The sequence below is a fragment of the Tachysurus vachellii genome, chromosome 20 (genome assembly GCF_030014155.1).
Source record: "Tachysurus vachellii isolate PV-2020 chromosome 20, HZAU_Pvac_v1, whole genome shotgun sequence".
Taxonomy (NCBI): Eukaryota; Metazoa; Chordata; class Actinopteri; order Siluriformes; family Bagridae; genus Tachysurus; species Tachysurus vachellii.
In genome coordinates, this window is record NC_083479.1 from 6,861,009 (window position 1) to 6,873,309 (window position 12,301).

General features: G+C 35.4%; 1 protein-coding gene across 1 annotated transcript; it reads right to left on the reverse strand.

Moving 5' to 3' along the window:
- Nucleotides 1–2,930: 2,930 nt before the first annotated feature.
- On the reverse strand, nt 2,931–11,934 carry wdr45 (WD repeat domain 45). The gene is made up of 10 exons (XM_060896293.1): nt 11,733–11,934; nt 9,249–9,323; nt 9,033–9,137; nt 8,805–8,910; nt 8,609–8,703; nt 8,441–8,520; nt 7,367–7,575; nt 3,764–3,865; nt 3,474–3,619; nt 2,931–3,373 (listed from the first exon to the last, which is right to left on the reverse strand). Exons 1-10 carry the CDS (start codon nt 11,779–11,781, stop codon nt 3,264–3,266), a joined length of 1,077 nt encoding a protein of 358 aa, XP_060752276.1. The 5' UTR covers nt 11,782–11,934; the 3' UTR covers nt 2,931–3,263.
- Between the last annotated feature and the right edge of the window lie 367 nt (nt 11,935–12,301).

The window sequence follows — 12,301 nt, forward strand, 5'->3', positions numbered from 1 at the left end:
CTTGGACCAGTTCATTAATTTTGGAGAAGAAAACATACCACTGTTATAGCATTAATCCATGATGCAGATGTGTGAGATTGTTCCGCCATCGGTTTTCTGTTTTAGTAAACTATTTAATTATACTAATTTGTCAGATTTAATAAACTAATGCTAGTCTACAAAGCCAAAAACAGACCAGCTGTAACCCAACACCCACTTACCTCAGATCACTTAACACACCCTGCATTGCACCATGCTCCCTCCAATCCTCTGACAATGCTCAATTGGTCCTATCATTTTAGAGATTGAAAACTATCCAGTCTGTGGTATGAAAGAATGAATTTTCTTTTAGAGCTCTAGTGTTAAATAATATATTTAAAAAAAATTCAAGGTGCTTTCACCTTATCCTGCCATACAAACCCCGCTGCTAATCTGCTAATACAAAACCTGGCATATGACCAATCAAACAACTGGTTTTCACATTTGTTCATTTTATGAATCATACACAAAAGTGTGCTTTAAATCATACATCCTTTCCCAACAGAACAACAGTAGCAGTCACTTCATGCCCACAATATCCAGACTACACATGCAATGGAAGCTTGTGTTTGCACAAGTGATTGTGAATGCAGTGTAAGGTTGCAACATTTTCAGCCTTTATTCCTGCTTTTCAGCCTCTGTGTTCAAACACCTTCAATGTCTCCAGCTGCTTGGCCACAAGAAGCTCGTTTTTTTGTTTGTTTTTTTTACAGAAAAAGATTGCAATATTCTTTAAATATTGGAAAGACATTCAACAATCTACTTTCTGCAGATCTCCCTACAAATTATCAAGCACAAAGCTTAAAGCTCTCCCTCATTCCCCATCACACAACAGAAACTCAAAAAATTGGCCACATTTTAAATATAGCATCATCAAACTTGAGTACTACCAACTCAGCTACTAAAGACTGTTGAAACTGGTGTCTGCACTCCTTTGGCCACTAGCATTTAATGTTAATTATGTGTTCAGTTTGGTGAGAGTGGAGCTGGGAAATTAGGTATCAGCATTTGATGTTACCGGTAATATTCAATGGGATAACTTTCATATCCACAGTTGCCTCTCTTCTGCACTAACCAGTAGTTTGTGCCTACCACTGCTATATATAATATTCTCTTGTCATTCTGCATTCCATGGCCATACCCATTGTCTCTCTTTGAAACCGTCCCTTAATTGGCCAACATTCCCATTTAGGTCATTGTAATGTGCTCATGTGGATTTGAGCATCAATATTTTCTCAGAAATCAGTTTGCAAGCCAAATCCTGTTCCTGTTTCCAGCTGGCAAAATGTGAGAGTGGTGATGTGGCATTTGCCAGCCAGCCAGCTAAGCCTATTGATGCAACAATAGTGTCAATATACTAGACCTTTATTTTACAGTTTAAGATTTTAATATTACATTTTACAGCAGCTGTGTTTAAATTTACAGGTATAGATTCTCTCTGTTGTTTAATCTGGTTTTTCTTCCTTGTGTTAGCCCTTGAGTTTTTCCTTTGCTTATCCCAATATAAACACATGGACAGACTTTTTGGTATCCTTCCATTAAAGAAAGAAAATCCCACAATGGTCCCTGAAATAAAATTGACAAAATTATGGTACCCCTATAAAAGATAATTTGACCACAGAGACATGGTAAACTAAAGCGTGTCCTGTAATTAGCATAACGTGTGTCTTCAAACTTATCACTCAGTCTGAATATTTAAATGGTGAAAAGTAGTCACTGTGTTGATTGGTATCAAGGTGCGCACCATACTGAACATGGAGAGCTAAGGAGAGAGTTGTCTTAGGAGATTAGAAGAAAAATTATAGACAAGCTTATTTAAGGTAAAGGCTATAAGACCATCTCCAAACAGCTTGATGTTCCTGTGATTACAGATTAATAATTCTTATTAAGAAGGTCCACAGGACTGTAGCAAACCTCATGTAACTTCCAAAGAGATTAGAGGTGAACTCCAAGGTCAAGGTACATCGGTGTCAGATTGCACCATCCATCGCTGTTTGAGCCAAAGTGGACTTAATGGAAGACAACTGAGGAGGACTCCACTGTTGAAAGCAAATAATAAAATGACACTTGACGTTTGGCAAGCTCTGGGTTCACAAAATGAAGCATACAAAGAAAAGAACTACTGTGTACCTGCTGTGAAACATGGAGGCTATGTTCTGGGGCTGCATTGCTGCATTCTGATAATGACCCAAAACACACAGCTAAAAACACCCAAGAATAGCTAAGAACAAAACATTGGACTATTCTTAAGTGGCCTTCTATGAGACCTTATCTTAATCATTTTGGACATCTGTGGAAAGAGCTGAAAGATGCAGTCAGGAGAAGGCACCCTACAGACCTGAGACAGCTGGAGCAGTTTACTGGGCCACATACCTTGTCAACATGTGCAGAAGTCTCATTAAGAGTTGCAGAAATTGCTTGAGTGCAGTGAATGACTCAAAAGGTTGTGCAAAAAAATATTAAGTTAATTTTTGTCCAGGCCAGTTTCATTAGTTTTTTTTTTTTAATGCTTCTGTTGAAGCACAATTCATAAGCAATGTCTGATTTTCATTAGTCACTTTTCATTATATTTTTATTTATTACTACTTTAGTCAGTTTTTTAAGTTAATTTCAGTGACTATTGTTTTTCTTTCTTAAATGGACACAATCGTGTCCACATGTGTATATGCCTACCTGCACTCCACTACACCATTTTGTCTCCTCTGTAACACTCAGACATAACATTTTCTCCATTTGTTGATATTGTTGTTTCAAACTACATTTATTGTTTTGGAAATTTATTATTTACCTCTATCCAGATTAATACCTTTCAAAAATTAGATCCCTCATTGTGTTCTTCGTTAGCTCTTCATGGACCATGGCTTCAGCAGCAGTATGAAACCAAGAAGTAAAAAAAAAAATTCTACAGAAACTCGATTTTTGGGGTTTAATCAGAATAACTTTTTTGATGACAGGTGTATGATATTTACTTTTGAACACAAGTTTGACTCTGGTTAATTCTGAACACTGCCCTAATATAAAATAATGTGCACACTTATGCAGCCAGGTTGCAAGATTTTTCTTCACTTTTCCATAAAAATTCTATTTCATTTTCCACTTGAATTGTATTCCCCTTGAATACTGGCTAGACTAGGGATAATACACAAACAGATGTGAAATTTGAATCCACAAGTGTACTTAAACTTCACAAAGCCCATTTCCCCCTTTTTCATATAAACTCAAAGATTTGAACTGAAACTTCATCCTTAGAAATCATCATCATCACAGATGTCAAGATAGACATCAAAAGCCTCCCGATTACAGTTTCCATCATAAGTGAAGACATATTTATGGAATGTTCCATCAACACATATAGCTGAAAGAGATGAGGGGAAAAAAACTTTAACAAACAACAAGGACATTTATTTCTGAGCTTAATCACTAAGAGATAAAATATATTCTCTTAATTGACTCACCAATGACAGAGTTGACATTTTTGGAAGTGTTCTTCCCAAAGGCACAAATGCAAGCACATTCAGCTGGCACAGTAAAACTGGCCAAAGACCACTGACTGTCTACATATTGTCCAATGACTGGTCCGACTTTTCCTACCCGAGCCAAACTGAAATGGAAGACACGATCACAACTTAATGTAATAAATGTTTTTTTTGTTTGTTTGTTTTTTTACAATTTAACAGTAATAAGTAAATAATCAAGTAAATAATTAATTGAATGTACGCTTGTATAAAATCAATATAGGCTTTACGCAGAGCGTCGATTCAGTCTTGTATCCTTCAGTGCAAAAATGTGAACAGTGCCTTTGTCACTTGAAGCACACAGGAAGGATGAGTCATGGCTGAAGTTGATGCTGTAAAAAGTGTAAAACTGATAATCAACAATCTGACAACAGAGAATCAATCAATTTTACATTACAATCCTGGGTATTTATTACTTTGAAAACTATGCTTTGGACATTTTTATAAATTAAACAAATTTTCAGGAAAAACAAGAACAGCTATGATAATCCAGGAACAAAAGTTTATACAATGTAGTAAAGAAAAAAAAATCCTATGCAGGATTTCTCTAACTAGCGTTCGGTGTTTCAATGAGCAGAGCGAGGATAAAAGGGGAGAGACAATTGAGAGCAAATAAATTGAGCAGAACTGAGCAGTGTTTGCGCATGCGTATGAATCTCTCTTCAGGTGCACTTTCATGTTGGGAATCTCCCATTCTACCACATCTAAAAGATATTCTATTGGATTTAAATCCTTTGACTTGTCATGCTCAATTTGAAACTTTTGCATTGTTGCATGCTGCATTATCATGCGTAAATTAAAGTTAGGGTCTCCGATGTTTGAGAAATGCTTCAGAAAATGAGTCGGGACGACAAATTAAACAAAAATCAAAACAAATGTGGAGCCAATGAGCAGAAAGGGGTGTGTCTTGTCAATATGGGCGGAGAGAGTGTTCAGTGCGCATGTGTGACATTAGCAGCAAGCGGTTTTAACATTGACAGTTGGCCCCATATTCACAGATTGGAGTTTCCAGAGTCAATAACTCATGAGATAAACGCTGTTACTACACAAATAACACCTCTTTTCTATCGTAGTAATGTAGAGGCAGCTACAACCGCGTTTTGTTAGTAACAGTGTTTAGTTCAGGAGTTATTGACTCGGGAAACTCCAATCTGTGAATATGCGGCCAACTTTACTTAAGACGCCGAGGCGCTTTTTTCCTTCTCGATAGGTGAGTAACGTTGGTTTTGCTTTGTTTCACAGAACTAATATATGCCGTCCTTTACATGATTATGCTTGTGTGTCATTTTTGCTTGTTTGTTTATATGCAATCGAATTGTTCTTCCCTTCAGCTATGATAAAGACACATTTCTTTCCATTAGTTGCCTGGGTTACGTATGTATGTGTGGGCGGAGTTATCAATACAGGGGTGGGACCCATTTGTTATAGGGGCGTGTTTGTTTTGGTGATTTCAAATGTCAACATTGGCTTTCAAACAAACATCGGAGACCCCACCTTTAATGCCATGAATGGATGCACATACTTAGCAATAATACTGAAATATGCTGTGGAATTCAGTTGTTTGATTTGTACCAACAGGTTTGTTATGATTAACATGATTGGTTTTAAACAGGCCCAAGAAAAAACACCCCACACCATTGCACCACCTCCACCAGCCTGGATAGTTAACACAAAGCAAGTTGGCTTTGGTCACGTTTCTGCTAACCATAAGTGTTTGTATGCCTGAAAGAATTATTTTTTATAATTTCAAATTCACTGGAACACAGTCTTTTTGGGTAAGAGCCTATCAGCATTGCACATCTTGGCAATGTTTTCCACACTCTTTCTTAAAAAAAAAAAAAAATTGTAAAAATCTTTTGGAAGCCTCTCTGGAGAGTTTTGTTCTTGTCCTTTCATAAATTTTGTAGCAACATCCTGTTCTTGGTGAGATCACTGTGACACTCTAATTTCTCCATAAGTTGATGATGGCCTTTATGGTGCTCCATTGTACATCTAATAAATTGTGAATTTTTTTTATACCCCTCTCCTGATCTATGTCTTTTAACAAGTGACATACCCTGCATGCTTTGCAAGCTCTTTTTGGACCCTGACTTCAACAGTGGAATGAAACCAGGAAAATCCTACAGAAACAGTTATGATCAGAATAATTTAATTGCTAACACCTGTCTCACTTTTTAACATGAGATTGAATGTGATTGGTTCATTCACAGCCACATCCACAATTATATCATCTGCACATTTATGCAGCAGGTTACTGTAACTTTTTTAGTTTGATTGTTTTCCTACATATTTTTTTAAATTTCAGATAAAGTGTCGCTTGAAAGTTTGTGAATTTCTATATTTCTTCATAAATATGACCTAAAACATCATCTGATTTTCACACAAGTCCTAAAAGAGACAAAGTGAACCCAATCAAACACATTAGACAAATATATTATACTTGGTATTTTTTTAGGTAAATGTTCCAACATTATATCTGTGAGAGGCAAAAGTATGTGAACCTCTATGATTAGCATTTAATTTGAATGTCAAATTACAGTCCATCTGTTTTCAATAAATAGGATGACAATCAGGTGTCTGTGAGTGCCCTGTTTTACTTAAAGAACAGGGACATATTGACTCTGATATTCATGACGCACATTTGTGGAAATGTATCATGGGAGATTTCTGAGGATTTCAGAAAAAGAGTTATTGCTGCTCATCAGGCTGAAAAAGTTAAAAAAAAAATCATCTGTAAAACGTTTTGACTCCCCACAAATAGAGGGAATTTTAGACCATTACTACCCTTCCTAGAAGTCATCAACCAACAAAAATCACTCCAAAAACTGCAAAACACAAGTAAAGCAAGTAATAGTCTGTTGGGTCAGAATGGAATACAGGGTAATGTCTAGTCAACTAAAGGCCTCTCTTACTCTACGCTTAATCTAATGTTAATGTTCGTGAGACTACCATCATGTGAGCACTGAACAACCTTGGTGTGCATGGCAGCGTGGCAAGGAGAAAGTCACTACTCTCCAAAAAGAACATTGCTGCCCATGAAGTTTGCTGAAGATCATGCAGACAAGCAAGAAAACTATTGGAAACATTGTTTGTGGATGAATGAGATCAAAATAAAAATTTTTGGTTTAAATGAGAAGAGAAAGAAAAATGCTGCATTCCAGCATAATAACCTTATACCATCTGTGAAATATGGTGGTTATAGTATTGTGCTTTTGGCTTTATTGCTTCCATTTTAGATGGAACAATGAATTCAGAATTACATAAGTGAATTCTAAAGAAAAATGGCAGGACAGCTGTCCATGAACTGAATCTCAAGAAAAAAATTAGTCATACAAAATGACAATGAGGGCAAGCACCCACGTCTTTGAACCAAAGAATGAGTAAAGAGGAACAAAGATGTTTTGGAATTCCCAAGTCAAATTCCTGACCTTAATCCAAAAGAAATGTTGTGTATGTACTGAGGAATGGGATACAATTCATCCAAGCCATTGTGCAGGACTGATCAACAGTTACAGGAAACTTTACTTGCAGTTATTGCTCCAAAAGTGGCTAACAACAGATACTAAAAGCAAAGGCTGACATTTTGCAAGTCACAGATATGTAATGCTGGATCATTTTTATAAATAATTAAATGAATACGTATAATGTTTTTGGGTAATTTGTTTGATTCCATTAAGTTTTTTTTAGGACTTCTGAAAATCTGATGATGTATTGGGTCATATTTCTTGATTACTATTTCATACAACGGGTGGGAAACATTGACATGATTTATCTGTGTGTTTTTTTTTTACATCACAAATACAGCTCATTGAAACAGTTAGAAAGTTATTCACCAATATAATGTGGCAGGATCAGTTCCTCTTCGTAGCTCCACTAGTTTATCCCGTGTAGTAGTGTCAAAGAGACGAATCAAAGTACCCTTCTGTGATGCAGAGGCTACCACACTGCCAGGCTGGTTCAAAGCCAAACAAGCTATTTCACTCTGATGAGCATTGATAGTGAATGGTGCAGATGACGTACCAGGTTTTGTGTTAGAAAGTTCCTATGAAGAAGAGAAAGTTTTAATTAAGTATATTTTTAAATCATATTCCATAAACTTTCTTAAGGAATATGATTAGAATATAATTTGCCAAAAAAAAAAAAAAAAAAAGCTGCTACATATCTGTGTAAGCCCTAAAAGGTATACTGATCAGTTGATGTCTGAGAACTAGGTCAAACATGTTTAATTATAAAAAGGACAAATTTTTCCCCTCATGATACATATTTTGCACAATACTTAGGCAAACGTGCTTCTGTAGGAGTACAATAAAACATATAGCTACAATCCCTTCTGAAAGTTTTAGAACGGTAAGGACATGTTTTTTATTATACTGAAGACACATGTGACCACTTAAAAAAAAAAAAAAAAAAAAAAAAAACTCACCCAGATTTTTGGACATTGACAAAGTTATTGTTAAATATAGCATTCTTTATTTGTGGTGCCACTTTTACAAAGGACCAAAAGTAACTAATTAGGAAAATAATACATAACATTTTCATTTTTAATACTTGGTGGCAAATAAATTACATAATTTTTTTTCTCCGGGAATGAATGCTTCAGTCATCAATGGCCACTTTTTTCATGGTCATAACTACGCTTAATCTGACTTAATTATGCTTTGAGAGTTGTTCTTTAAATGGGATTCTTCCAAGTGAGCATGCAACATGTCACATAATCAGAATTTTCACATATTGCCCAAATTAAGCTATACAAACCCTATGCTTATACCCTAAGCTTACCATTATTAATAGAAGAGTTTATCAGCCATACCCACTTCTAACACACAGCAGCTATAAATGTGCGTTAAGCTGTAAAATATGGTCCAGAATATAGAGTAATGACAGGCCGAAATGCTTTTGCTACTTACCACCAACTGTAAACTACCACACTTGTGTCCAGGGAAAACCAATAATTGCTTTTCCATACTGGGACACACATTGCATAGTCCTAAGAGAAGGTAAACATTGGATTTTTTTAGTTATAAAATCTACTAAACAGTCAGAGATTGCTTTAAATTCAAACAAATAAAAAATACCTTTTGGATTATCTCGAGTGTCAAATTCAAAGAGTTTCACAGGGTTGTCTGGGAAACTATATACATATATCCTGTTCTTCAAGACAATGATGATTCTTTAAAATGAAATAAAGACATTTAGCCATATATCCACAATGTTGTACACTGAAATGCAAAATCCTCAGACCCAAATAAAACAGACTTGACTTGTTCTTACTTGTCGTGCCTCATGCGCACCGCCAAAACTGGCTTTGTGAATGTGAACTCTAGGACTAATTTATCCTTGGCATCTCTGGCCTCTTGAGCATCATCCCAGATTAACACTGCATTAAGAAAAATGTTAGATAAGACATATGTCCAATAAATTTCAAAACCTCAAAAAACCCCAAAAAAAACCCAGAACTGTATAGAGGTGTAAACACGTGAAAAACGCAGATATGCATACCAGATATCTCTGAAAACTTGGGGTTAACGCCGCCACCCACCACAGCCAAGAGGTTTGACCGATGTAGCATTGAACAATGATTAATGCTGCCAACCTGTTCATGGTCTAGAATAACAACAACAACAACAACAACAATAATAATAATAAACATTAGTGAAAACAAAATTAAGTAACAAACAAAAAATAAATCACAAGGTGAAAAATAGAGCTCATCACCTAGGTGTCCTTTTTCCATTAGGGGTTCCACATTGTAAATTCGAACTCCAGTCTCCATGGCACAACAGAAACAACCTAACAAGGATTTACAAAAGCACATTTGCACATATTTGGCCTATAAAAAAAACTCATTTAACAGTAAGAAAAGCAAAAACAATATAATGAGCTTTCAAGCAAAGAACAAGAAATTGCCTAAAGAAAATTTAATATTTTTAAAATATTAAAATATTTTAGAAATTTTAATATTTTCAGATTTCTAGCACACATCCAAGCTATGCTGTAACAAGACAAATAATACACCCCTGGGAAGTAGTGTTAATTTTGCTTGGTGTTTGGACATATCAGATTATTCTTAATGAATAGTCAGAAACTATATGTGACAGGAAATGAGATGCATCCATCCAAAAGACACAGGCTAGAGTAAAAAGTTTCACAGTTTTTTGTACTCCTGTGCAACAGAACAAAACACTACTCATAAAACATGAAAGAGGAAAGGCATCGATCATCCGTTACACTGAGTTTTTAGAAAAATGATTCAACACCAAATCGAAAAAAGGAACTCGCTGTTCAGGTTAACCTTACCAAGAAGCTTGATCATGTTGAGATCTGGGGAATTTAGAAGACAATACCTTAAATTCTTTGTCATGTTCCTCAAACCAGTCCTGAACAATTTTTGCAGTGTGGCAGGAGTCATTATCCACTGCTATTGGGGAATACTGTTGCCATGGTCTGCAACAATGTTTAGGTAGGTGATATGTGTCAAAATAAAATGGTTTCACAACAAAACGCTGCTAAGAGCATCACACCAGCTCTGCTGGCTTTCCTTCTTCCAAAAGTATGTCCTGATGCCACCTCTTTTGCAGGTACTCAGCCATCAACATGATGTAAAAGAAAACATGATTCATTTGACTAAGCCATCTTCTTATATTGCGTCATGGTTCATTACTGATACTTACATTGTAGGTTCTATCAGTGGTATACAGGTGTCAGCATGGGTACCCTGATCCAGTTATGTGTGTGTTCTGACATTTACTATATATCTATTATATTATATTATATTATAGCAAGTATGAATTTCACAAGATCTACTCTTTTGGAGATGCTTGACTTGTCAGAGGTTTTACTGTTATAGCAGTGTATTTCCACTAATTTAAGCTGTAATTTCTCACATGAGGCTCACACATGCGAACATGCACATGTATGCGTGCACACACACATACACACACACACACACACACACACAGTATAGGCAGCCGTATCAGTCAAGTGAATATATGAGAGCTCAATTTTTTTACTGTAGCTGAACAACATGTAACTAAATTATTCAACAAGTGTTAAACATTATTGCGAACAAAATCAAAAACTTGGCAAGAATCAGAGCATGAGAAGCAGTATTGTGTATGGTAGAAAATATATGACAGAATTAACGCGTAAGTACGTATAATTAAAACAAACAAGCAAATAATATAAAAAACATTTAAAACTAAATCACAAACAAATAAAACATCAGTGATTGTTTTTATTATGACAAAAACTATTTACTTGTTTTTTGTTAATGATTAGTCTTAGAAGAAATGGTTTTGGAATTTTAAGCATGTTAATGTGTAGTCAGTTTTACTCAATCTGCTGTGATGAATCTGCTCCTTACAATATTAACATATTGTGATGTATTTGTATTAGATATATTTTTAAATACCTGATACTAAAATGTGATTTATCAGTACAGTGAATAAATATTATACATGTTTTAACGCATCACTGACGAGTAAATAAAACACAAGATTCTAGGAAAATGTGTGTTCAAGATTACAAACAAAACAGGTAACGCCATTGCTTTACGCTGTAAATAGAAGCACTTTACCTTCATATAGTACAAATATATCGTGCGTTGGGGTTTTTGTTTTATGGCATGAAAGCTTACACAAGTTGGACATTTAAATTAATTCAGATATTTAAGATATCTAAATTCATTCAAATCTGGATTTTAATCTAGCCTAATTTCTACGATTAAACAATTAAACGGTCACATATAAATGTATTTATACATGAAAACCTTGTCACTTATAAATACTAAGATTTACATACATTTTATATTGTCTGTGTTTAGTGCACTACGTTGGAACAATTGTCTCTGAGTGTTGTTTCCGCCGACGGAACTAGGAAAACACCAGGCCGTCAGTAATCGTCGGTTCAGAACTAACTACATATTGAGCAGGTTTGTACAAAAACATATTTTAGCAGAGTCACTCAGCAGAACCTACGATTAACTGACGGATTAAGTGACGGAAATTAGCAGCGTTTGTTTAAATAAAGCTGAAATGTCGAGTTCACTCGCCTTAAACGTAGCGTTAAAAGGAAAAAGAGTCAGGAGCGTAAAGATGAATCGCACCAAATGATACATTTTGTCAGATTATCTATTCTGTCAAATAATTGTATAAACTAATACTAAAAAGGCAATAGAAAAGCTTATAGAACTTGACTCACTTTGGTCTTGATTGAACTGCAGACTGTTGACTCCCCGTTGATGCGCCATGCTTTTAAAAGGATTTATGGCGTACGAACATAAAGTTAAATGTAACTGCTAGTGATTGAACAATAACGCTTTGGGGTTGTGTTGAACAACTCGAAGCAGTGTTTACTAAAGCAATGTGCTTGATTTGCCTTAGTCACGTGATCGTTGACGTCCGACGCTTCGTTCGAGACACCCGCTCACGTGACTGGCTGTTTTTTTTTTTTGTTTTTTTTTAAAAAAACATTAACCAACACAGGGAAATGCAGTGTTGTAATGCAAAGGAGAAAGAAAGGATTGTGCCTTTTGAAAATATTTTCTTTTTTCACAGCTTTCTTTTTAGAAGACTTCAGAATATCAGAATGTATAATAAGAAATTATTCATTAATTTATTTTACCACTACACACAGGGTCGTGGGGAGGTTTTAGCCTTTTCTATGGAACTTGGGGTTCAGTAAAGCTGCTCTATTTCCCTAATGTAAGAAGTAAGTAAGAGCTGAGCATTTATATTTTCCAAATTATGTGAAGTTTGTGGTATAGACTG